This window comes from Hippocampus guttulatus, chromosome 9 (genome assembly GCF_054856545.1).
Source record: "Hippocampus guttulatus isolate MCC_2025c chromosome 9, RoL_Hgut_1.0, whole genome shotgun sequence".
NCBI lineage: Eukaryota > Metazoa > Chordata > Actinopteri > Syngnathiformes > Syngnathidae > Hippocampus > Hippocampus guttulatus.
In genome coordinates, this window is record NC_141269.1 from 13,667,462 (window position 1) to 13,694,229 (window position 26,768).

General features: G+C 42.8%; 1 protein-coding gene, 1 long non-coding RNA gene and 2 other non-coding genes across 4 annotated transcripts in view; 3 read left to right on the top strand and 1 right to left on the bottom strand.

Moving 5' to 3' along the window:
- The window catches only part of dlc1 (DLC1 Rho GTPase activating protein), an 83,482-nt gene extending 67,065 nt beyond the window's left edge, over positions 1–16,417 (top strand). Inside the window, exons 8-18 of the mRNA XM_086119407.1 lie at positions 732–795; positions 2,548–4,187; positions 4,796–4,975; positions 6,680–6,839; positions 7,596–7,803; positions 8,526–8,742; positions 9,106–9,220; positions 11,567–11,782; positions 13,728–13,945; positions 14,038–14,211; positions 15,162–16,417. Of these exons, the coding sequence (XP_085975533.1) occupies positions 732–795; positions 2,548–4,187; positions 4,796–4,975; positions 6,680–6,839; positions 7,596–7,803; positions 8,526–8,742; positions 9,106–9,220; positions 11,567–11,782; positions 13,728–13,945; positions 14,038–14,211; positions 15,162–15,261 (3,292 nt within the window). The 3' untranslated portion in view covers positions 15,262–16,417. The remainder of the gene's footprint in view (positions 1–731; positions 796–2,547; positions 4,188–4,795; positions 4,976–6,679; positions 6,840–7,595; positions 7,804–8,525; positions 8,743–9,105; positions 9,221–11,566; positions 11,783–13,727; positions 13,946–14,037; positions 14,212–15,161) is intronic.
- Positions 16,418–21,426: 5,009 nt separating this feature from the next.
- Positions 21,427–21,498, top strand: trnad-guc (transfer RNA aspartic acid (anticodon GUC)). Its single transcript has one exon. It is a non-coding gene; the product is annotated as a tRNA-Asp (tRNA).
- Positions 21,499–22,299: 801 nt separating this feature from the next.
- On the bottom strand, positions 22,300–26,488 carry LOC147200419 (uncharacterized). The gene is made up of 2 exons (XR_015101914.1): positions 26,279–26,488; positions 22,300–22,609 (listed from the first exon to the last, which is right to left on the bottom strand). It is a non-coding gene; the product is annotated as an uncharacterized LOC147200419 (long non-coding RNA).
- trnad-guc (transfer RNA aspartic acid (anticodon GUC)) lies at positions 25,978–26,049 on the top strand. Its single transcript has one exon. It is a non-coding gene; the product is annotated as a tRNA-Asp (tRNA).
- Positions 26,489–26,768: the final 280 nt, after the last annotated feature.

Below are 26,768 nucleotides of genomic sequence, written 5' to 3' on the forward strand. Positions count from 1 at the left end.
CTGAGGGAAAGAAAAGCTTTCTAAGAAAGCACAGAACTCACTTCAGGTTGCCATTGTCACGCATCGTTCTTGACAGTACATTCTGTATTATAAGTGGTTGAAAATTGTATGTGTGTGACTAAGCCACAACCTAATAGGAAATTAATTCAGTGCTTTGTTTAAGTAAGCCCAGTTTGCGCCCATGAAAGTAACCGTAACAGTGGTCACAGGAGGCTGAGGAGGTGATCGAGGTTAATGGCCTTTTCGTGATGCTGGGTTCATCAAATTCAATTTATCAGTAATAAAGCACAGCATGTGTGCTTTCACACATCTGGAAGCGATCATATCAATGTCGCTTCCCCCCCAGCTGCTGCCACCCCACCTCCTCCTGCCAAACTATTCCTCCGTTTCTATCCCTTCATCTTCCCATTGTTACGTGATCGCCTGTAAAAGCTCTCCAGAGGGACCCTGCCACTCTCTCTCCCCTTCACCAGGTGGCTGGGGGATAAGCTTTCTGCCCCCCCCCTCCCAAAGATTTCGCAGTCACTTCAGCAGATTACATTCTCTCCCTTTTGCTGCCTCCATCTCATTCGCTTGCCGCTCATGTGGGGTTTAGCAGTTCATTAAGGAGCCTGAGAGACGACCGGCCACTGTCTTTTTCTATTTATTCCCGCCTTTCTTCTATCCTACGTCCTCTGTGTTGTGGGGCCTATTTTAAATATAATCTGTTGCATGCTTGTGTTTCATTGCAGGAGGCTCAAAACCCTCAACAAGTGTGCTCTAATGAGGCTGGAGATATCACCGCAAAGAAAAAGGGTAGGTTTAAAGTGCACATGCAGACGAAAGATCACTCATTCTCTGCAATTCATCACCTCAACAATCAGTCCAGCTACGGGAGAAAGCTGTGTTTTCTCTTATATTATTGAATGAGCAGCAACCTGATTGTTTCTTAATCAAGGGAACTGCAAGGAGCCCAAAGGGAATGGAGTAAAAGCTAGAATATAAATCAAAATGTGGCAGATTTCCCCTTCAAAAGAAAAACTGTCCACTTCAATGAATATAACATGCTTCTTTCTGTCTGTGTGTTCCAAGTAATGTCGAACCTGAACAGAGATGGCCACTTTGAGACAAGAATTGCTGTCTTTCAAGCAAATTAACCTTAATTCCCTAATGGTCTTAAGTGCTACACAGTAACACCCTTGTCCCGTGTGTGGTGCTATTCATTGCGATGACCCTCTGTGTGTCACCTTTCGTTTTGGAGTTGGGCAGTCAAAGAGGTCATTTGCCTTCCAAGTGGGCTGACAAACAAGCCCTTATACAACATAGGAATGCATTGATTTGCCCACCCCCAAATCCCCCTCATGGCTCTCTATAGATTCTTGATTCTTGGCTCCGCCCTCTGTGGTATGGTAATCGACCAGAATCATCGTCAGTTGTGATGTACTGTTGTTGTAGAAAAACATTTGAGCATTTGGCCCATCATAGTAGTGGAGAGCAGCAAGGTGAGCGCCCAGAGAGTTGTTCGGCTTATCTTGCTCACGGACACCAAAGTTGTGGTCTGGAGGGGGATGGTCTTGAATTGCGGTCCCCACCGTGACAGGTGATGATCTTAACTCCGTTCAGTCTTGATCCAACATGTCGGTAATAATAGATTTCATTCTGAACAGTGATCACAATCCCCGGCGTTGCTGGGAATGCTTTAATGAATTGATGATAAGATATCTGAAAGTGTGGCCAAATGTTTGTGAAGGTGTATTCGGCCTATCAGCTGCTGTCTATTGTTATCTCACATTCCAAAAAATATAACATCAGTAAAAAGCCACTGTGGAATGTGTTAAAACATCCCCCAAGCCTCTTTGATCGTTTTTCATAAATCATTAATGCTGATTTAAAGCCTGATTAAACATGTGTTTTACATTTCGCAAAATCGTTGTAACTTTTAATTAACATGAGCTACAAAAATGTCTTTTGAAGAATTGATCTGGATTGTAACTACTCATTTGCAAGCATTGTATCTTTACAAAGGGGTTGTGGTCGTCGTAGGTTAAGGGTCAACTAAGTTACTGTCTAATTTTTGAGGTCACCTGTGGAATCTGGGAGTACCGAATCTTAAGTGTAGAATGACAGAAGCGGTATCAGTGAGGTTGTCTGACACAGCTAAAATACCAACAGATTGGCTAAAGACCGTAGGGGAACTGTCTGGCTGGATTGCAATCTACAGGGGTCAGAATGGAATTTGCTGAAATTGCTCTTGGGCCTGAGCTAGATTAACTAAGGTGGGGGAGGTGTGCATTTAGGGAAGATGCATGCTCAGTAAATGGGCCTCCTTTATGATATGCAAATATCTTTTGTGAAGTCAGGGAGTGATGGAACAGGTTTCTGGTCAACATGAATGAACTTTCTGTAAATTATGCATCAGGTGGTCAAGGTTCTTGGGTTTTTTGAGAATTACGAGAATTGCGCCACCTGTACAACTCCGTGCAATGACGACAATTATATACGTCTTGAATGTATTGTTTAGCGTCTGGAAGAGAGAAATAATTTACTGTCATGCTGTCTATTATCCAGAGTGAAGACTCCGATGAGGATGAGCCGTGTGCGATCAGTGGCCGCTGGACATTTCAGAGAGACAGCAAGCGCTGGTCCCGGATGGAGGACCTGGAGGTTTTCTCCTCATTGTACACAGATGGTGCGCAATCCTCTTTAGCAAAGGACCAAGTATCCAAAAAGACCAAGCTGGCCCTGTGCGAGGGAAACAGTTCGGAGAGTGTGCTGACTGATCTCAGTGAGCAACCTGAAGTGAGTTCCATCCATAGCAGCGGTAGTGGCGGAAGAGTAGAGGAGAAGAGTTGTGATGCGACCATTCATTCCCCAAACGAAGCCATTGCCGTTGGAGCCACGCGTGCGAGCTCTGTAGCGAGCATGTGTTCATCATCAGGCACAGGCGGGTCAGTTTGTGCTAATGAGGACTCTCTGTCTGATGGGCTTCCTCCGTCTCCCTTGGAGCTCGGACAGTTCACCTTTGATCTGAAAATGGGAGAACTTGGAGGAAGTCTGGATCGTGGCGGTGGCAGTGGTAAAAGCACAAGCTCACGAGCCAAGAGCTTCCTCAAGAGGATGGAGAGTCTACGCCTCCGCAGTGGCACCACCTCCAAGAGAAAGAAGAAAGGGAGCATCAGCGGTGGGAAGATAGAGATCAGCGGCCCTGTCATCAAAGAGGGTCTTGATGATGACAAGTTGCGGCGTCTCAACTGTGTGGATATCCCAAGTCTCAACCTCAACCAGAACCTTAATCACCAGACTATGACACTTAACAGGAATCGTTCTGTGTCCTACTCGACTCAGACGAGCAATGGTAGCACTGGAAGCACTGGGAGCAGCCAATCGGAAGCCAGCAGCGGCAGTGCGGTGAGCACCCCGAGCCCAGTGACCCGCGCTCGAAGCCAGAGCACCGCAGCAGGCTCCGGTAAGAGAGGTGGGATGTACTTGGAGGGTTTTGATCCCTTCAGCATTCTCCAGCAAGCATCCAATCGGCAGCCAACGCCCAAATCGGCCCCGCCTATCCCATGCCAAGCAAATACTGATATGAGCATTGATGAGCAGAACCGAAGAAACAACCACAGAATTCAGGAGAATGGCAGACAAGCAGAGGAAGAGGAAGAGGAAGACGAAGGCAGAATCCTTTTCTATTTACCGGAGGGTCACAAGCCAGGCACTTTCCCCAAAGCTCTGCAAGACGGGAGTTCAGGCAATAACAACGGTAATGACAACGGAAACTCCGTGATCCTGAGAGGACGGCAAAGTAGACGCCTACGTCGAGTCTCGTCCAGTTCAGTGGACAGCCGCCTCAGTTTTTATGACAATGTCCCATACATGTCGCGAGACGAGGCTGCGAAGGGCGATGAACGAAAACTGGAGGAAGTGCTCCAACATGTGAGTGGCCTGCAGCGTTTCGTGAACGCCTGGTCCGAGGCTGTGGCGGCTGGTGAGGAAGAAGATGAGGAGGATGAGGAGGAGGAGGAAGGAGACTCAGATTCAGCGTTGGACTCTGCCTCACCGTGCCCATCCTCCCCTCTGCAAAACCGTCTAGAAGAGACTGAAAATGGAAGTGACCAAGACAGCACAGGAAACCCGCTGGGGGAGGGCGAGGATGGGTTGAGGGAGAGGAGGGACTCTGGAGTTGGGGCATCACTAACAAGAACCAGCAGGTCAGTCAACAACCTCGAAAGTGTCTTACCAGTGATTTTTTTAATAGACAGTCTGTAAACTATTCATAGTTCAGTGACAATTTTTAGAAGAAAAAAATAGCGTTGTGATTCTCTACAGACCTCTGATTCTGTAAACCTTCTGGCAAACATTACCTTTGCTTTATGCGAATGGAAAAAGATGTCAGGGTCCGACATCAAAACAAAGTCTACCAGCACAAAGAGTACTCAATAGCTGGTGACAGCAAAGGATGAACAGGAGACACACTTCGACTGCTCTCCTTATGTAATGCTCTGGAATGCTGCTCGGTCTCCAGGGGGACCGTTGCTGCTTTTCTAGGAATCCACCGACAGCCTTACATTTGGTGACAGGGCTTTTTCGACAATCTCCTGATTGATGTGTACACAAATCCCTGTAATCCTTAAAACTGATCACTTGCCTGATAACACTGCAAGCGGTGTGTGTGTGTGTTTATATATGTGTGTGTGTGTGTGTGTGTGGCTGTAAATTATGGCCTTAGTTTGGATGCAAAAGAAGAAGCACAACTGCTCGAGCAGTTTTCTTCTGAACATCTGCCATTTCCCTCTTTTTTTTTTACTCCGTTCTCCAGGCCACAGAAACTCCGATGGATGAGCTTCCATAACTCCCATCGGCCCAGTTTGGCCTCCGCCCAGCTCCAGATTAGCTGCCAGTCTGTGCTGCAGATGAATCTTCTTCAGAAGCTCTCGCTGCTACAGCTCACCGCCTTGCTGGAGAGGCACACCCCAACAAACAAACATGGCTTCAGCTGGTGAGTTGGCTGGACGACACCACACAAAGAGAAGCACACAGTTTGATATGGTGTGAAGACAGGCACGGATTTAAAAAAAAAAATGGCAGTCCGATACTCAATCCATGCTTTCGTCTCCCAACCTCGTCTCAGTTTCGTCCATCTGCAGGTCATTGTATAGTGGGGTGACGGCTCTCGTCACAGGTTAGGTTTCACATTCTTTTCCCAGACCTGTAATTGCTGGGAAGGGGCTTACATTGTCTTTTACTCGAAGGGGCAATCATTGTTGTTCACACGCATGGTGTTACAAGAGCTGCAGGCTGGAAAGGTCTGTCCTTAACAATGATCCTCCACCTTTCCATCGAAATCACCTTCATTCTACTCACAATTGTTCATTTGCTTTGAGTATACCGTACATTTTCTGTAGTCAGCTGCAAGTAGTTTCTTTTTCCTTTTTTTTTCTTTTTTTAACTGAAATGTACACATGTGACTTGGACCAAAATTGCAGGGGGAAATCCACAAGCTAGAGATATTTATAGAACAAGTACAGCAAATCCACAAAAAACAAAACAAAAAAAATGCCGATAAAGCTCTAGCAACAGTGCTATACATTGTTGTCGGAATAAGAAGGCTATACAGAAAAGTTCTGTGAAGAAAACGGAGTCATAATTTATGTGTTTTTCTGGGTCCATTTTTTTTCCGGCTCAAGGTCATTTTTGAGGACAAGAATAGAACTTTGGGGTTGTGCTCAAAGACAGAGGCCACTTGTTGGCAGCTGGAGCCCTCCACATGTTCAGAATTCCAAGTCAGAATCATAATTTGCTCCCATTGCTATGTACTCCCAAAATGCGGTTCTCAGAATAAGTCTGAGGCTTCCGAGCATCGCCACTGACAAAGATGAGCTTGTTCAGAATCACTTATAAACATTGCTATCTTAATCACTTTGACACCCTCGCTAAAAGGATGCAGAGTCATAAATCTGATGATACGTTTTAGTGCGAGTGCTAAACCAGGGTGCATGGACACACAGCAAACACACAAGCAGATACAAATAGTGTGAATGAAGTTCCCCCCCCCTTTTGTTACAATACATCCCACCACAACTCCAAAAGCTTCGTCTCCCAGCCTTGTTTATCCTCCCCTCTCGTAAACCCGGAGACAGGATTCTGCAGCCGCTCGTCTTGCCTGCGTACTTGCACATAAAAAAATACTCTCACGCGGCCAAACGTCTTCACTTGGTGGAGAGTGGATTCATCAGAATTGAACTATGTGAAGCTGCAATTGCACTGTAATAATGGAATGATTGGTGTGAAAACGTTCACAAGTGTCACTAATTAATAAGCATAAGGAAGAATGCTAACTTTGTAGCATTACAACTGCAGCAAGTGAGTTTACGACATGTAAACTTCCTCTGCATTTTCTTCTTCTCCTCATGTTCTTCTCTCAGCACCCCTTGTCGAGGCACACTAGAAAAACAAATTACATGAAAGACAAAGCGAAAGAATAACACGCAGGCAGTCAATTGACATGTCTCATGGTCATTGTGTACACTTGAAGGGCTTATTTTGGTTGAATTCCAAAGTGTAGCTCATGGCTTTGTTACTTAAGTAGGTTCCACTCTACTCTTGACCCGTCAACATACGAGCAGTCATTTGCCCCTGAAAGAGTCATCGTAAATATTGATGTGCTGGGTTTTTTTTTTGGCCTTGTATCTTTTTGTTGCAGGGCTGTTCCAAAGTTTATGAAGCGAATGAAGGTGCGCGACTACAAAGGCAGGAATGTCTTCGGTGTTCCGCTGCTAGTTATCGTCCAGCGCACTGGTCAGCCCCTCCCTCAAGGCATCCAGCAAGCGATGCGCTACTTGCGAAACCAGTGCTTAGACCAGGTATTGCTACACACACCTAGCACACAGGGGACTCTCTCAATAATCGACTCTGGTATTTCAACAAACGTCTCATTTGGCAGTTTTTTTTAAACCTATTTCTTCAGGAAGAAGAGTTACATAACACAAAGACTTTCAGATCTTTTTTTTATTTTTATTTTTTTCAATCAAAGCTAATTTAGATGTGTTTCCAATTGTGTCTATATTTTTCCATTCTGTCACACACGCGCTGAGGGGCTCAGAGCGAGTCAGCCCATAGATGTTACATCATCACTCGCTGTCTGTTTAACTCGAAAACAATGAGAAAGATTAGGACTGCACGTACCTCCAAAAATAGGGGATGAGCGTCGCACTGTGTTTCATAGCAAAACAAAGTTGAGGAGATAAAGTGCGTCTTAAAAAGACTCCTCGTGAATATTTTTTTTTCAAGCCTGTACTGTACACCTGACATAAATTCATAAAGTTGGCTGATGAATTCCCTCACAGCTAACAGTTTCATTATTAAAGAGTTTACACAACTTGGTGTGATGTAACATACTGGCAGTAAGCTTGAGATTTATGGGATTTGTAAGAATTTGTATTATTCAACAGAGGAACAGCACCTCAAGAACCACGTTTTTTATTGGTTTTCTTTGATGCCCAGATTATTGTTAATACGCAATACCGAGTCTAATACGCGTGGGGATTGGGCTTCAAAACCTTGCTTGCACATTCCATATAGATGCAGGGCATAACTCTTTCTGTATCTCTTTTGTCCAGGTTGGTCTTTTCAGAAAGTCGGGAGTGAAGTCGCGTATCCAGGCTCTGCGTCAGATGAATGAGGCCAGTGGGGCCGATGGGGGCGGGGTCACCTACGAGGGCCAATCCGCCTATGATGTCGCTGACATGCTCAAACAGTACTTCCGAGATCTGCCTGAACCACTGCTCACCAGCAAACTGTCCGATACCTTTCTTCAAATCTATCAGTGTAAGAATGCGCACATTTCTCCCGGGGTGCATTTTGATTACGATTTTTATCTATTCTGAGGGGAAATTCAAGTCACATTCTGCTGTATATTGGTGTTGCTCACTACACAGGCAACCAGATCAAACACATGTCGGCAAGCAAGGAGATATGTCTCAACGAAAGGAGCGCGCTCAAAGTGTTGCACGTTGACCTGGGGGCGGTGGGGGTGTGGGGGGCTTGGTGTCTTGCTCAAGGGCACCTTAACAGTATTCTCAGTGACAAAACCCAAGTCCTTATAGATGAGTTACTGCTGCCTCGATTTTCTTTTTTTTTTTTTCTCCTTTCAACTTTTTTTTCAGGCCTGCGGGGCAAGAATTTCAACATTTACAAAGCAAACAAACAAGGCGAGTGCAGGAAATGCCAATAGGATGAGTCACTTTTACAGAATTGGTTCATTGTCCTTTCACTCTTGTTTCAGTCTTATTACGTTATGATCAAGATGACAGCATTAGGAAGTGTTTGCATAAGGTGGAAGATGACGTCAAGCCATACATCATGCATACACACACGCGCACACGCGCACACACGCACACACACACACACACGCGCACACAGTCTCTTACATAACCCACTTGTCCACTCATATCCCACTTAAACATGTTCCGTCCTCACAAAGTGTTCCCAGATGCACAAAGCAGATAACAAAAGCTGACAGATGTGATCGGTGACGTCTTTCCATGCAGACATGCCCAAAGAGCTTCGCCTCCAGGCCGCGCGCGCCGCTGTGCTGCTGCTGCCCGATGAGAACCGCGAGGCTCTCCGGACGCTGCTGTGCCTGTTGAGCGACGTGACGGCCAGCGTCGGAGAGAACCAGATGACGCCCACCAACCTGGCCGTCTGCCTGGCGCCATCTGTATTCCATCTCAACACCCTGAGGCGCAAGGAGAGCTCTTCACCAAGGTGGGTTTGTATGTGTGTTTGTCTGCATGTGTTCATCAGTTATTTTACTGAAATCAATGGTCGGCGTTGACGGTTAGTGGCTGCTTACATAAGATGTTTGCCATACCTTGCACAAACAGGAAAAGGGTCATACTAAAGAAACAAAAGAGCAGGATACTGTACAGTAGATGGAGCGGTAAGAGGGACGAGAGTGCAACATGAGAGAGACAGCTCAGCTGGAGTCATTACACAAATGTCTTGAACTGATTAAGAAATAGTTTGTTAAGCAGGTGTAAGCGGCTCCCCCCCCCCCCCCCCCCGCACTGTAAGACCTCTGATGATTGCGGTTTCCAAATCTCATAGTGTTCTTCCTCTTCCTCGCAGGGTAATGAATAGGAAACCGACTCTGGGAAAGCCGGACCAGAGAGACCTGAACGAGAACCTGGCCGCGACCCACGGCCTGGCGCACATGATCCAGGAATGCAGAAAACTCTTCCGGGTTAGTTAGTCAACAATTAGCCTCAATCATAGTACTTGAGATGTGGTCCCATCAAGGATTACATTGTTCGATTTACAACTAATCGACACGCTCCCTAACAAAGGGTGTTTAGTTGTCGATAAATCCCGCAAGATTTTTATCTAAATAAAGCTCCTCAACTCATTTCACCTCCAGCGCATAGTTGAAACTAAATTGCGAGTAGGCCTGGGGAACACTGTAAATGGGTTCTAGTCTGAAATGTTGCCTCGGGTGTATCTGCTGACAGCATGTTGCCTCTTGCTAAAGCTGCAATATTATTAGCAAGTCACTGGTATCCCGGTGTTTGTCCCATCAACAAACATTCGGTTACATAACCATCTGATCCAATCCATGCTGGCTTTGCCTTCAACACTGCTGTGGTAACGCGAGATAAATATTTCCCACTACAGTGCTGTCCGGTTATGATCAGAAGTAACTTTGCAAGTGTTGGTGAGTGTGCACAAGGAGACAGCTGGAGCGGATCAACGGGAAGTAATGAGCCTGCTCCACAATTACTAATCCAATTTCAATTCCAAACTCTGGCACAGTCCCTGCCAGCTGACATGCAAGAGCACTCTCTAAAGGGGCGACACGCTGAGGGTCATTAGCAGTGAGCGCTTAATCAGATTGTGGGAGAGCTTCCTGTCATGATAACGTCCCGTAGTCACTAACAGAGTTACCTCGCCAAGAATTGGCCTTTAATCAAATTTGTCTTTGCCAGTCAAAGCTCATAAAAGGAGTCTTTAATTGACAATGACTTCTTTTCATTTCTGCAAACCCTTTGTGATGAAATTAAAATTGCTTTTTCTTTTTTTCCAAATGTCAATTGACCCTGAAAAATGGCAGACTGCAAGGTGAAGATAAAGCGATAAGATAAACCAGAAAGAAGACATGGCATGTTTTCATGTTATTTACAATGCTCGTGCTTGATTCCATTTCCCATGACATAAGTAAAGTGCCGTTCTCTGGGAAGGCCTGGCCTCTCATCTGTAACTGTAATTTGTAATCTACCAGACCTCGTGCATGCGAAAGCCATCACTTTACTGCTTGTAAAATTGGCCCTCAAAGTATTGAGCCCTATTAGCAAAGTTTTAAAAAATGTATTGCCCTTCGGCGAGATTCAAAGATAACGATCACGCGTGCTATGTTTGGTTATGTAACCTCATAACACATCCCGCATCAAGCAGGCCGTAATTGCACTGACTGCTGCCTCAGTGATGAGTGTTGCTTTACACTCGTAAGTCAGTGAGCGTACATGAGCTCTGGTTTAAGTCATGCTCTTGGAAATGAAAAACAAAACGTCTGTGCTGTTTTTCCATGGAAGTAGAATTTAAAATACAGAAACATACAGTACATACACCTGCACATATATCTAATGAAAAACCTGTACAAGAGCTATATCGGAAATGTCGTATTTAGTAAAATTACCAAGCCATAGTGTAACCCACTGGACATCATTTCAGTTGTTGACAGTATGTTGTTCAAAGACAAATCAAATTATAATACATTCATGGACAATTAAGATCCATCCATTCATTCATCCATCCGTCCATCCATTTTCTAATCCGATTATCCTTAGGAGGTTCAAGGGCATGCTGGATCCTATCCTTGCTGTCTTTGGGCATTAGGCGAGGTATAGTCTGAACTGGATGCCAGCCAATCACATCGACAAAGAACCATTCACAATCACACCTAGGGATAATTTAGAGCATTACGGTAACCTGCCATACATGTTTTTGGAAAATGGGAGGAAATCGGAGTACCCGAGGAAAACCCACCTCGGCACGGGAAGAACATACAAACTCCACACAGGAAGGCCAGAGTCTGGATTTGAACCATGGATCTGCACTGTGAGGTTCTAACTATTCAGCCACAAAAAAATATACATATTTTGAGATATAAAACTAACTTATAACGAAAATGTCCTTTGTTTCAGTCTTTGTCTATTCTTCCCATGAATAAGCTGTCAAGCCAATTTTAATAGTATTCAATTTTTTACTGTACGGCTCTAGGAAGGAAGGCCAAACACTTGTTTTGGGAATTCTAGTTTGCTTTTATTATCACACGATACTTCGTCAACTTTTTTCATCTTGCACTTGGCAAATACTTCATATACTTGAAAAAAAAAAAAACTTATAAAAACTACGCTAAAATTAAGTTGAAAGTTTGAAAAAAAACTACCAAAAAGTAATAATCCACATTAATAATAATAATATTTAAAACGGACTTAATACAAATCCCAAACTGTTCTCTCCTGTTCACCGTACAAATTGCCCTCAGTGATGACCCCATGCAGCTAAGAACCAAGGCCTTTCTGTCTTCCTGCAGATCCCCGAGGAGATGAGTCGCTGTAGGAACTCGTACGTAGAGCAGGCTCTGCTACCGCGACGCTTGGAGGAGCTGTCGGGTTGCGACGCGGGACTAGGAGGATACCGGTCCTACCTGCGCGACGGCCTTGACGCTCTCCTCAAGGAGGCCAAAGACAAGTTTAAAGGTTACGACAGTTTCTCCACCCCCGAGCAAGCTGAGCTGGCCTATCGTAAGGTAAATTCATCACCTCAAACGTTTTGTGCGTGGACCCATAAGTATGTGCCTCCCGGGGGTTGGACCCGACCTTTAGAAACTATTGATAAACGAGCTTTTAAAAAGGGATCGGCAGTCAGCCAGCATGTCTCCTGAGTGTTAACAGGCCGGCGAAGTCTCTTCTCGGCTGTCTCTGTTTCCTGTACTGCCTTCCTCTCTGTCCTTTTTCTCTAAATATCTTGTGGAAAAGCACCAGTTAAAGTTTCCTGTATTGAGAAACGCGTCCGTGTGAAACTAGCCTGGCCCTTGACTTCTCATTCCCTCCCCGGCACTGGACCCTGTCCCACAATGACATCAGCTCATCTCACACTCGCATACACACATGCACTAATCTCCCAAAGGCAACATTTCCCATGTTTAGTGTGTAAGAGGGGTTATCTCAAAGTCACAAGGCCTCAGGATTCAACGTGCCATCTTTATCATCTGATGGAAAGGGAGGAAGCAGCTGACTTGGCTGGAGGGCGTTGAAACACAAACTGGCCGTTGTGCCTGAACACATCACTTCATAAATCAATAAATCAAGGACACACGACGCAATCACATGCATAAGACACGAGATCAGAAAAACTAAAGGGCTGGACGTGCACCTCTTAATGACTTCAAGCAGGAGATATCAGACCATCGTACCCACGTGACGTTTGCGAACGACTCATTCTTTTAAACGGCGACTTTGGGGTGAACCATGAAAATTGATTCGCAGCTGTGAAGGAGCCATTAGTTGTTGTTTTGCTTTTTTATGGTATTTGGTCACATTGAAACAATCTGGTTAAATGTATAAAATGTAAGGTGGAATCACAGAAAATAACATTCTTCCAAAGCTTGGGTGTGGAATTTATTCGTTTTTGTTGTGATTATTAGACTCGTATTGGTGCGGATGATATCGTCTTGGCGAGTCTTTTCAAGAAGAGTGGAAACCCTGTCTGGCCCTTTGCATGGTTGTTGGATTTTAACGTGAAAGAACCTAATCGAACACGAGATGGGGAACCAGCAGGCCCTCTCCGACATCCAACATCAACAAATGTTGTTCTGGATGAATGGACAAAAAAAAAAAATTCCCACAGCCGCACTCCCAACATCTCCCAGAAAGTCTTCCAAGAAGAGTGGGAGTCTTGATTATATTTGATCTGTTTTTTTACGTTTCGTTCAGTTTATTTTTATTCACAGTACAGAGCACCAAATCACTTCACTGTTTCCATCGTCTTTTCATTTTGTTATCACAGCATGTTTCACTACAAGCAGATTTAGGACTACATTCTTGAATCAAGCAATCCTCAAAAAGTGGCCTTTACTCCAATAGATGTTTTGCCAAAAAGGCACAGTAATAAAAATGGCAATAAAGAAATATATATTATGTTCTGGGGGGGGCGCACTTTCAAATTCGTTCCATCCAGTCTGCCTCCATCTGGTATCTGCTTTGGTTTTTGACATTTCTACGCATTTTTTATTTGCAAGTCTGTCTTGACATACAGATGCAGCTCAGTAAATTTGAATATTTTGGAAAACTTTATATTACTAGTTCAATTCAAAACGTGAACTTAACACGTTACATAGATTCACTCCACAAACTAAAATATTCATTTTGATGTCTAGAACAGCGAAAACAGCTCAAGCATACATAAGAAATAATCCAAATATTTTTTAAATTTACAAACGTGGTAGGAATTGGCATTCACACGAGTATTTTAGGTTTTTAATTAATCTCTTCATACTGTACTAACATACACGACTTGATATATTTACTTTTTGAATTTATCTGCTGAACTCAATAACCTTTTTGTGATGGATTGAGAGACGCCTGTGTATTCTAACATATTGTGTTTTAATTGAGTATAATGAGTTGGGGCGGGAAAGACCCCCCCCCCCCAAACTGAACTTGGTTGTGAGTGCTTGCTGTTGCTTCCTTCAGGTACACGACGGCTTCCCGCTGAGGCTGTGGAAAGTGACCGTGGAGGTGCCTGCAGCTCCAGAGGAGGTCCTGACCCGGATTCTGAGGGAGCAAGCGCGCTGGGATGAGGACCTGTATGAGAGCCGTGTGGTGGAAAGCCTGGATGAGAGGACCGAGGTGTACCAGTATGTGCGGAACACCATGGCCCCCCATCCCATGAGGGACCACCTGGTGCTCAGGTGAATATCACTCAATTTTGACCTTCTCTCACTTGTCATGCTCGTGGTCCAACGATGTCCTTATTTGTTTTGTTTTGTTTGTTTTACACCAGAACATGGGTAACAGACTTGCCGAAAGGAGCATGTGCACTGGTGTCTACATCAGTTGATTACGGCGCAGCGCCTGTGGTGGGCGTGCGCGCCAACGTTCTCCTCTCACGCTATTTTATTGAGCCCTGTGGAGCCAACAAGTCCCGACTCACGAACATTTCTAGAATTGACTGCAGGTCAGTGTTTTTTATTGTACTTGGACATTCATATTAGTCTTAGGCCTTGCTCACACTGACAGCCCCTAAATCCTTTTTTTTTTTAAATCTTGGTTTTACAAAGTCCGAAGAGCAGAAATCCCACGAAATACAATTTTTACAAGATGTGGAAGCAGTATGCGTCTTCAGAGTGGACAATCTGGTCTCGTAAAATGCAGAGACACAAAGTGTGTAAACAGCTTATCTAATGTTTCATAAGTGAGAGACCCCCCCCTTCCACACACACACACACACACACACATTCCGAGGAAAAAATTGGCAAGTGCATCCTTCCTGCTGTCATAGTTTGTGACCACACACATAACAATCTCCACCAACAATCACGACTCTCCTCCCCCAAACCAGAAGTCTGTTGTAGTACCAAAACGAATCAACGAACTAAAATACCAAGAAGAAAGCATAGCATTTGTAGAGGAACAAAAATTTTGATCGCTTGTCCCAGAATTTGCTGCGGATGTCAAAACTCTCTGTGGAATTGAAAGCAGTCCGCAGAAGTAAGTGCATAATATTTCATTTACGTGTCGTTTTCATCCTGACAACTATATGTCGCGGTCAGACACATGGCAGGACGCAATGCCCAATTCTGACTTTTTTTTTATATTCTCGTTCACATTACAAAAACAAAAGCGTCCTCTAATGTCAACTGACTGCGTCCGTGATGTGACACACATGCGCACAACGCACGACCCCGAGTGACATACGCAAAAAGACCATCGTCTTACTTTTAAATTGCCTGCACAGCGCCGAACGGTTTTACGATTGAAATGTCTTCAGTGTCCACTCACAAATCAAAGTAGAGCTTGGGGAAAAGATTTGGCTAACGAACCGGATGAAGCTCTGTTGTGAGCAAGGCCTTCGCGAATGATGTCTGAGTGCTACATGTTGACACGCTGTGTTGTCTTCTTACACAGGGGTCGCTTCCCAGAGTGGTACAACAAACTGCACGGACACTTGTGCGCTGCTGAGGTGGTGCGGATTCGCGACTCCTTCACATTGCCCACGGACAAATGAGACTGACCCCTCCTTGTCATTCCAAGAGCGATGAAGACCATCCTCCACCTCTTCACAAAAACAGGACAAACCTTGGCTCCTGGACTTGAAGGACTTTGTTGGTTTGTTTTTTTTTTAATCATATTATTGATGTTACCATTTAAAATGTCCTCTGGTCCTGCCATCTAAGTATTTATGTGGATCAAAGAACATCGTTTAGACAGGCTTTACCCAAAGAGTGCTATTGCTTCTGAGAAGCAAAGGTGACTGCATGTGTAATGAGAGCAACCAATAGTTAGCATCAACATACTCCAGTGTACACACACTAACTACTCTTTTCACACTTAATATTAATGCTATCTATTTTGCCTTACGTCCGTCCTTTTTTATTTTGTCTCTTGTTACAACGCGTGGGAGGAAGCGCAAACAATATTTATGATGTCGTGTGGATTGATGAGTGCCTGGTTGAAGAAAGATGTGAATGTGCTAGCCCCGGTTTGAGCTGATATGTGGAATGGAGAGGAGAGGATACAAAGCGGTGGCTGGCTCACCAAAAGCAGCAACAAAAGCACCATGACGCCTCCCTGAATGTTCCATTGCAAGGAATGATTCATGTTGAAGACCAATCGACACAAGTAGACCAAAATCCATGAAAAAGCACCCTTTAACCTTTCCACAGCACAAATTAATTTGTACTTCATATGTCCAAATATTGACCGTCACAGTGCATGAAAACAACACGTCCAACATTGAAAAGAAAACTGCAAGAAAAAAGGTCCTTTTATAAAGGAGGAGATTTTACAGGTTTTACTGTAAAGACGAAGGCAGATTGCATGTTAGTGTGTTTTTGCAGAAAAAAGAAAGGAAGGAAGACAAGCTTGTCACTGTGTAGTTCACTTGTTTTAACACCGCTTTATGCGTACAGTACAGTACTTCACTTAAGGCATTGTCCATATCGTTCATGTAACCGGTCTCTCTACCAAATAACACATGGCAATGACCGTTAATTTAAAACAAATATATTTATACCTCGGACATATGTTTGTTTTGTATCGTTTTGTTGTATTGTAAATGTTAAGCTCTGTTACGGAAATGAAAAAAAAAAAGCTTTATCTTTTTTATTAATATTATTTCTGTACAGTTTAATCAAAGTGCACTATTAAATGTATTAAAATAATCACTTTGGTCATATTTGTGATGTAATATCGGGTGTACGGGGAGGCCACACAAGTAAATCCTCATAATCTCTTCAGTAATTAGTTTGCTTGTTCCGATCCAGAAGTGGATTACTGTTATGGCAACATTCAAGTATGCCAGTTAAGCCCCAATTGTGCCAAAGAGGACCTGACGGAAGGCGGGTACCGGCCAGTGCACTTCTTGATGCTGTTCTCAATTGCTCCTTACGTAACTTGTTGTACAGTACTTTCATATTGCACAAAACAATGGGGCCAATTGTCTCACAGCTGCTCCAAAGCCAGTGGCCTGGAAGAAGGGCACATGTAATGAGACTCGGTAGAACCCAGACCTCCATCATGGCTTAACTGTCCAAATTTGGATCAGTGCCAAATTGTTCACCGATGTAGATGTGTACCTCCTTCCATGTGTTTCAATTCTGTCATGGTCCAGTCCATGGTATAGCCAGCCCACCTCTCGCCAAAGGTCAGCTAGAGAGGCTCCAGTTCATCAGCGACCCGAATGAGTACTGTATCAAGTATCAAGTACAACTTTAATGTCAAATGTGCTGTATGTGCAACATACGTGTATAAGCACCAAAGACAATGGATGCATGAAAAGAAGTAAGTCACAGTCTAATATAAATAGAATAAAGCAAAACACCTTCAAAGCCGCTTTAATTAATGAATATGAAGGTCTTGACAGAGTGATACTTGTCACCTAGTGATGTTGTCTAGCAGGGGTGTCAAACTTATTTTTGTCGCGGCCCACATTGTAGTTACGGTTTCCTTTGGAGGGCCGTTATGAATTTTGGGAAACCATATAAATGTTTAATCCCCTCCACATGTTACATACACAGCGCACAACAAATTGATGAATAACTAGTTTTAAAATCAAAAATCAAGAAGAATTACTGTTATTGTGGATTACATTTAGCAATTTGAAATTTTGGTTCAGACTTTAGCAAGCATCATGGAATTTGACATGCTTGATTTGCTTTCGCGGGCCCCATAAAATGATCTGGCGGGCCAGATCTGGCTCCTGGGCCTTGACTTTGACACCTGTGTTTTATAGGTATGGCTGCCTTGTGCTATGAACTGCAAACAGATCCTATTTTACTGAGCAGTCAGATTCTTTCCATTTGTGTACTGTGTCTTCTTTTTTTGGGGGGTGGGGGACATGAAGAGGGGAAAATTGAATGTCCTGCGAACATCATTTACCAAGGTGTCAGGTGTTGCCTGTTGTTCTTTTAACAGTGTAATAACTATGGACCGTGCGTTGAAACGAGTTCGACCTTTGTGTGACAGCTGTTGCAAGTGGTGACTTGACTGTGACAACTATGCATTTGGGTTACGTGCCGGAACTCTCGCTCCCTCGTTCAGACTTCACACGGCCACGAGGAGTCAGAGGCCTCAGAAGGCCTTCAGTGTTGTGGGGCGGGTGGGGTGTGGGGGGATTTCCTTTCATGTATCTCATTAGCGCTGCCAGCCTCACGTCATCCTGAAATGCACACACTCCCTCAAAGTGGTGCTGGGACTTTGGGAGAAGTGTATTTTGTTGCGGGAACCCAAACACGGCAGAGAGATTATGCGGGGCTGGATAAGGCTGACCCTGAGTCAGCATGCATTCCTGCACACTTGTCTGAGATTCAGACACCGGAGGGTTCCCACATTGATAAATGAGGACAAACATGTATGTGCATGCTTGCATACGATTGTACGTTTCTGGCCACACGTCAGCCAAAACTCTGCTCCAACATTTGCACCTCAGTCAGAGATGCATTGTTATGACACTATTTGAAGCATAGCAAGCACTATTAGCCAATTAGAGAACAGCTGAACAATCGATCGAATTCATCGCAATGTCAGAGAATGCAAATTTCAAATTGCAAATGCTGCGATTGGAGAAAATAAAACTTGATTTCTGTCGGTAGGTAGGTAGGTAGGTAGGTAGGTAGGTAGGTAGGTGGATAAATGTCTTGACTTGTAGCCAAATTCTGCCCTTACCTTTCTCATTCACGTCAATGAGCGAATACTCTCAAATCGGTTACTTATTGAAAATTTTTATATAAAAATCCAATTTGATTAAAATATTAAATGGTTAAAAAATAAGAAAAAAGAAAGGCTATTGAATAGATGTTCCTGAAAACCTGGACTCGCCCCCACTCACCCATTTGTAATATGCTTATATTTATACTGTATTTTATATTTATATTTATTTAGATACCTTTTGTCTTCTACTTTCTCCCTTTCATAATTTTGCTGCTGTAAATTGGGAATTTCTCCATTGTGAGACAAATAAAGATTTTCTTATTCTTTTGAAATGGAGTGCACTTATACTGTAGAGCGCTTTATTTTCATTCTGTTTACAAATCTGTATATCTGTATCTCATTCAAGTAGAGTTAATGTAGCCCACACAGGGTGTTGATGCATGTATCAATCCACGGAAAGGTATTCATTTTCAGTTTTAAATGACTTATTGTAACCTCCAAGCTCTTGCGCCTTACCCTGGCCAATGACAGAACCCAGTATGTTGTCTACTCTATGGTCCCATTTGAAATGCATCCCCGTTGTATTGTACCAGCCTGTAGCCTTGTCCGAGGGAGTCCAAAGCTAGTTCGTCTCTCAAGCCTGGCCAGTGTCCATGTTTGCAAATACCCTTTCGTTTGTCGCTAGGACAGCCAACAGCAAGACGTTAAGCAGTCAAATATTCCTGTTGCTAGGATGGCGTTGGCCAGCCCAATATTTTCCTCAAATGTAGTACATATGTAGCTTCTGCAAATGTGTAATCCCCATGTAGAAAGGAGACAAGACATCCGCTCCTAACGTTCCACCCATCTACCAATTTTCGACAACGCTTATCCTGAACAAGGTCGCTGGGGTCCTCCTAACATTCCTCTTTAACAAGAAGCTATGATGCTTTCTGACACGAATAGGAAAATTCATTCCGATTTTGCGTTCATTTTGAACGGCCCATTCACTACTCAATTGGAGTCACCACCGAACCCCGCACCCCCCCCCCAAAAAAGAAAAAAAAATATATATATATGAAAAAATAATCACATATTTAATTGCAATATTGAGAGGTGAAGCCCTAAATTACAGTGGAACCTTCCAGTGGACCATTTGAATTTCAACATAAATGTTTGGAAAGTAATTGGCTGTAAAAGTCACGGTTGACATTATCAGAATGCAGTACAGTATACAGTATCTTGGTGATAACACAAGCTTGCCTCTTTGACTCCGCGAACAGTGGAGAAACTGTGTCTGGGTAGAAGGAATCCGACATGTGCGCCAACTCTATGTCACACAGTGTAGGTCACATAGTTGATTGGTGCTATGCTTGTACTTCTGTTATGGCAACACTAGTAAGGTACAGTATGTCATCATGATAACGCATTGGGTTTGAACAACACTCAACACATGCAGACGTGCACCTTTTTCTACTTGTAATTCCCTGTGTGGTCGCGAGCATCTACAAGAGAAGTCACTGTGTTTATATGCTGGAACTAGTGTTTCCCAGTTTTTAGCACGACAACACATATTTTAAGTGAGAACAATCTAATGGCACTTCACCCAACAAAAATGTCACCAAAATAACACATGCTCAAATCATATTTCTTCGTCTCAATCTACTGACAAATTGACTAATTTATAAATCATAAATCTGGAACTGCTTGTCAAAGACCTCCTCTATGGTGGTTTTAGAAATAGAGTCTCTCATCAATAGAAGTAAGTTATGAGGAGGCTGAGTTCACATGGGTGGATTGCTAACAGCCTGATCCATCTTCACCATTGGAACATTGGGGACTGGCTCGCCTCCCTCGGTGAAAGAGTACCACAAGAGCTGTCAAAAACACGTTATTCACCACAGCCAGAAGTGTCAAGAAGGACCCTGGCCGCAGTTTGGCTTTAGGCAAATGAGGTGTGTGTGTGTGTGTGTGTGTGTGTGTGTGTGTGTGTGTGTGTGTGTGTGTGTGTGTGTGTATATATATATATATATATATGGCATTTATAATAATACATACAATAAAAATACATATCTAATGTTGGCACACAAACAGATTAATTGCATTTCCATTTATATCAATTTACATCAACAACTTATATCAAAACTTACCTTGATTTACAAACTTTTCGGGTTACATGTGGTGCACCACTGTGTGTATATTTGAGTGTGTGTGTGTGTGTGTGTGTGTGTGTAAAAGTATATTATCCAGCCATTATCTGAGCCGCTTTATCCTCACGAGGGTCGCGGGTGGCTGGAGCCCACCCTAGCCATCTTCAGACAGTAGGAAGGGTACACACTGAACTGGTTGCCAAACAATCGCAGGGCACACAAAGATGAAGAGCAATGCATGTTCACAACAGTGTTCCATGAACCTGCCATGCATTTTTTGTGAACCGGAGTTCCCGGAGAAAACCCACACAGGGACGTAAAGAACATGGAAACTCCACACAAGAAGGCCAGAGCGGTAGGCGTGCTGGAGCCTACCTCAGCCGTCTTCGTGCAGGAGGCGGGGTACACCGAACTGATTGACAGCCAATCATATTGTCACATATAGTGCTTCGGGGCTGGACTCGTATCTCAAATCTCCGATTGCTGTTTAGTATTTCACCACCGAATCCGCATCCCTTCAAATGGATTACGAAAATATAAAAACGTCATAGATAATTTAAAAAATGTAATTTTATCCTGATGGTGAATGAACTGCACTTCGTTGTCATCAAATTAATGTGTTCGCACATGTTGTCTTTGCTGACCATGTATTTAAAGAGCAACACTGCTCTCTGATGGCCATTTGGAGAGTACATATTTGCCCAAAACACACCTTTGAAACAAATTAATATCCACAAAATATGATTGTTCTCAGTATGATTAAATATAAATTCCAAATGCGAAGTTTCATTTTCTTTCCGGACGACCGTCACAAATAACAGCTGAACGCACAATTGCGGCGTCATGGACAATAATAAGTTTGTAAAAAAATAAATTGAGGTAACCGCATCATCTCCTCGTTAGTATAGTGGACAGTATCTCCGCCTGTCACGCGGAAGACCGGGGTTCGATTCCCCGACGGGGAGAGCATTTATTATTATTATTTTTTGTTCAGTTTCCACCGTCTCAACTTTAAAAGAGAACGGTTCGATTCCCCGAGGAGGAGAACAATTGTATATTCTTTTTTCAGGACGTAGGATAGCAAAAAAAAAAAAGTAGATAGTATTGTTCTCTAAAGTGGTTTACGAGAAAATTAACAGCAACATTTTCCGATACGATATGGGAATTGAACATTCTAAATTCTCCGTGGGTGTGATTGTAAGAGTGGATGGTTGTTTGTCTCTGCCACAGGTGTCAAATTCAAGGCCCGGGGGCTAGATCTGGCCCGCCACATCATTTTATGTGGCCCGCGAAAGCAACTCAAACATGTCAACTTCCATGATCCTTTCTAAAATGTTTACCAAAAATTTGAATTCTCACATGTAATAAATAAGAGATATATTCTAAGCATTTTCTTGTTACCAAACCCCTCATGATAGTAGCTTAAACAATACTTTAATCAACAGTTATTCTTGACTTCTTTATATGGTTACAGTTACAATGGCCCTTCAAGTCAAACGGTAACTAAAATGTGGCCCGCGCCAAAAATGAGTTTGACGTCACATACCTCAATGAATGACGGCCCTGCAGTGGCCCACATCTGGCATCCATGATGTGGGCCGCATTCGGCCCAGATCTGAGCCGCATTGTAAAACCATATCTGGCCCTACTCCGGCCCGACGCTGGGCCAGAACTGGTTCCTGATATCAGCCTGAATTCAACCTCAACTAAGCCACATCTTTCATGAGCCATATTTGACCCACATTAAAAAAAAAGTCTCAAAAACGACTGTTATAAAAATATGTTTATTGTCATAATTTGTGAACCTCACATATAACTCCACATACACTGGAAAAATGCACTTTTCTTTATTTAACAGTGAACACAAAGTCCAAATTGGGATGCAGCTTACTCTTGAACAGTATTTTTCTGTCCATCAAATTGTTGCGCTCTCCATGTCCTCTTTTCTTCTCATGCTCTCCTTCCTGTCACCACCCCGATCAGGAGCCAGATGTAGCCATCCTTTGATTGTGACATCAATTTCCTGGTCTGAGGCCCAAGATGTTAGGCTGTTAGGTCTCACAGTGGCTGTAAGAACTGTAAGAAAACAAGAAGGGACAGTGTGTTAGGAAAACAAACATTTGTACATGTCATGAACAATTAATGGTCAGTAAAAATAACCCCTGAAATTTCTTAGAATAATAATAATACATTTCATTTATAAGCATCTTTCAAGACACTCTAGGGCACTTTACAACCAAAACTAAACTAGGTGTGACGCTGTGGGGCGGAATATTTGCCACCAAAAACTAAACGTGAACAACTTTTAAATAGTTGATACTGAATTTGAATTACGTGAATTGAAGGTCAGTGGCTCGGATAATGGATGGATTTGTATATTTTACTCTGAATCATATTGAATAACTAAATCTGAAAGCCGAAAAAAACGACCATGTGTCGTAAGGCGTTTTTAGCCGAAAAAAAAACGACCATGTAAAGTAAGGTGTTTTGAGCTGAAAAAAAACAACCATGTACAGTAAGGCGTTTTTAGACGAAAAAAAAGGACCATGTACAGTAAGGCGTTTTTAGCCGAAAAAAACGACCATGTATAGTAAGGCGATTTTAGCCGAAAAAAAAACAACCGTGTGTAGTAAGGCGTTTTTAGCCAAAAAAACCCAGACCATGAATAGTAAGGCGTTTTTAGCCGAAAAAAAAGGACCATGTATAGTAAGGCGTTTTTAGCCGAAAAAAACGACCATGTATAGTAAGGCGTTTTTAGCCGAAAAGAAAGACCATGTATAGTAAGGCGTTTTTGGCCGAAAAAAACCGACCATGTATAGTAAGGTGTTTTGAGCCGAAAAAACAACAACCGTGTGTAGTAAGGCGTTTTTAGCCAAAAAAAAAGCCGACCATGAATAGTAAGGCGTTTTTAGCCGAAAAAAAGACCATGCATAGTAAGGCGTTTTTAGCCGAAAAAACAACAACCGTGTGTAGTAAGGCGTTTTTAGCCGAAAAAAAACGACCATGTATAGTAAGGCGTTTTTAGCCGAAAAAAACGACCAGATATAGTAAAGCGTTTTTAGCCGAAAAAATGACCATGTACTGTATAGTGAGGCATTTTAACTCGAAAAAAACGACCATGTATAGGAAGGCGTTTTTAGCCGAAAAAAAACAACCATGTATAGTAAGGCGTTTTTAGCCGAAAAAAAACAACCATGTATAGTAAGGTGTTTTTAGCCGAAAAAAACGACCATGAATAGTAAGGCGTTTTTAGCCGAAAAAAAGGACCATGTATAGTAAGGCGTTTTTAGACGAAAAAAACGACCATGAGGCGTTTTTAGACAACAAAAAAAAACGACCATGTATAGTAAGGCGTTTTTAGCCGGAAAAAAAACCGACCACATATAGTCAGGCGTTTTTAGCCGAAAAAAACGACCATGTGTAGTAAGGCGTATTAACCCGAAAAAAAACGACCATGTATAGTAAGGCATTTTAACTCGGAAAAAAACGACCATGTATAGTAAGGCGTTTTTAGCCGAAGAAAACAACCATGTATAGTAAGGCGTTTTTAGCCCAAAAAAACAACCATGTTTAGTAAGGCCTTTTTAGCCCCAAAAAAATGACCATGTAGCATAAGGCATTTTTAACAGAAAAAAACGATCATGTATAGTAAGGCGTTTTTAGCCGAAAAAAACGACCATGTATAGTAAGGCGTTTTTCAACGAAAAAAAACAACCATGTATAGTAAGGCGTTTTTAGCCGAAAAAGATGACCATGTAAAGTTTATAGTAAGGCGTTTTTAGCCGAAAAAAAAAAACGACCATGTATATAGTCAGCCGTTTTAGCCAAAAATCATGACCATGTGTCGTAAGACGTTTTTAAACGAAAAAAACGACCATGTGTAGTCAGGCGTTTTAACCCGAAAATAACGACCATGTATACTAAGGCATTTTAACTCGAAAAAAACGACCATGTACAGTAAGGCGTTTTTAGCCGAAAAAAAATGACCATGTATAGTAAGGCGTTTTTAGCCGAAAATAACGACCATGTATAGTCAGGCAATTTAACCCGAAAATAACGACCATGTATAGCAAGGCATTTTAACTCGAAAAAAAACGACCATGTATAGCAAGGCGTTTTTAGCCGAAAAAAACGACCATGTATAGTAAGGCGTTTTTAGCCAAAAAAAAGCCGACCATGAATAGTAAGGCGTTTTAACTCGAAAAAAACGACCATGTATAGCAAGGCGTTTTAACCCGAAAATAACGACCATGCGGATTATGCTTTCAGAGAATCAATTCCTAGTTAGTATAGTGGACATTATCTCCGCCGGACATGCGAAAGACCGGGGTTCGATTTCCCAGACGGGGAGTTTAACTCTTAACCCACTAAATAATTTCCAATGTATTTTAGCTTTTAAAAAAAATTGCCAAGATTTTACGGGAATTATCAAAAGACACCGTGAAGCACAGACACTGCTCGTTAGTATCGTGGACAGTATCTCCGCCTATCACGTTGAAGACGGGGTTCGATTCCCCGACGGTGAGTTTACCTGTTATCCAAGTAAATAATTTCTGACGTATCGTAGTTTTTCAAAAATTGCCGAGATTTTATTGGAATTATCAGAAAACATTGTGAAGCATTGAACCTCCTCGTCAGTATAGTGGACAGTATGTCTGGCTGTCATATGCAAGACATAGGTTCGATTCCAGACGAGGTTAATCTATTATTTATTCATGTTATGTTCAGTTCCACAATCTTAACTTTAAATTTTTTTGGAAACAGGGACGGAGGATAGCAAAAACAAAGAGTCGAGAGTATAGTGGTGTTGTTCCCTCAAGGCCAAATATGTGATCCTCTGAACTCATAAAGAACGATTGGTGTTAGGTTAAGCAGTTTGGGTGAAAAAAAAAACACTTTGCGTCTTGGAAACATTTGAGAGCAAGTCACTAAATTGGCAGTTGAACAATATTTTATTTATTTTATTTGCATTCGGTTAGTTGCTTTTCACGGATGACAAATGTCTCCAACACTCTTACAACACTGCTCTCTGGTGGACATATGCGAAGCACATGCAAGATGGACCCAATACCTCACTTGTTCAAACCAAATACTGTACTATACTTCCACAAAATCTAACAAGCACGTGTTTGTTTTTTTTCTTCTTTCTTCTTTCTACCCACAATCTTGCTGCTGTAGACTGTAAATTTCCCCAGTGTGGGACAAATAAAGGATATCTTATTTTTAAATACAGGTAGAGGCACAATTCGTTGTATTTGTGTATGACGGCCACAAATAATACAAATAATAAACAAAGTAATTCAGATAACAGATGGATGCATCGATATTGTTTTGGTCACAGGCAACTTTGTTTGAGTCATTGTGTCCGACGATTGACGTCTGTACTCCAAGAAATGCACACTTATTACTGATAAGTAATCTTCATTTGTACGTACTTTACCAGTTCCTCGTTAGTATAGTGGACAGTATCTCCGCCTGTCACGCGGAAGACCGGGGTTCGATTCCCCGACGGGGAGGTTTCCTTTTACCCCCCTAATTCATTTACAGTACACCGTTTTTAGAACATTTTTTGAAACGTATTTGCTATTTTCAAATCCTGAGGCAGAGTCCAAATTCCTTCCCCACACAAGTTACTTCCACTGCACTTAACATCAATTTTTGAAAGATCACGGACCCTACGATTGATATGACAAGATGGGTTGAAATGGCACATTTTTACCATGTCTAATTGACAAATTCACTCACTTGGATGCGGCCACTCGCCCTGTTCTAGAAGAATAGGCTGCAGTTTATCCTGAAGGGTAATTGGAAGTTGGGTCTCCGCTCACTGCAGACAGCTATACCTCACTGTGAGCCGGCAGCAGGCCGATACTCTGAATAGAGTAAAAAGCGGGGGTGGAGCACAGTTGAGAAACATGACACGAGAAACAACTACATATATTTTATATTTGAGGGAACAAGCCAGACATTAAGACAGTAATAAGGGGAGCGGAGGAGAGAGGCATCCATCCATCCATCCATCCATCCATCATTTTTCTAATCCGTTTGGATCCTCAGAAGGGTCGCGAGCGTGCTGGAGCCTATCACAGCTATCCTTGGGCAGTAGGCGGGGTACACCCTGAACTGGTTGCCAGCCAATTGCAGGGCATACATGGACAAACAACCATTTGCGCTCACATTCACACCTAGGGACATTTTAGACTGAGTGTCACAGTCACCTACCATGCGTGTTTTT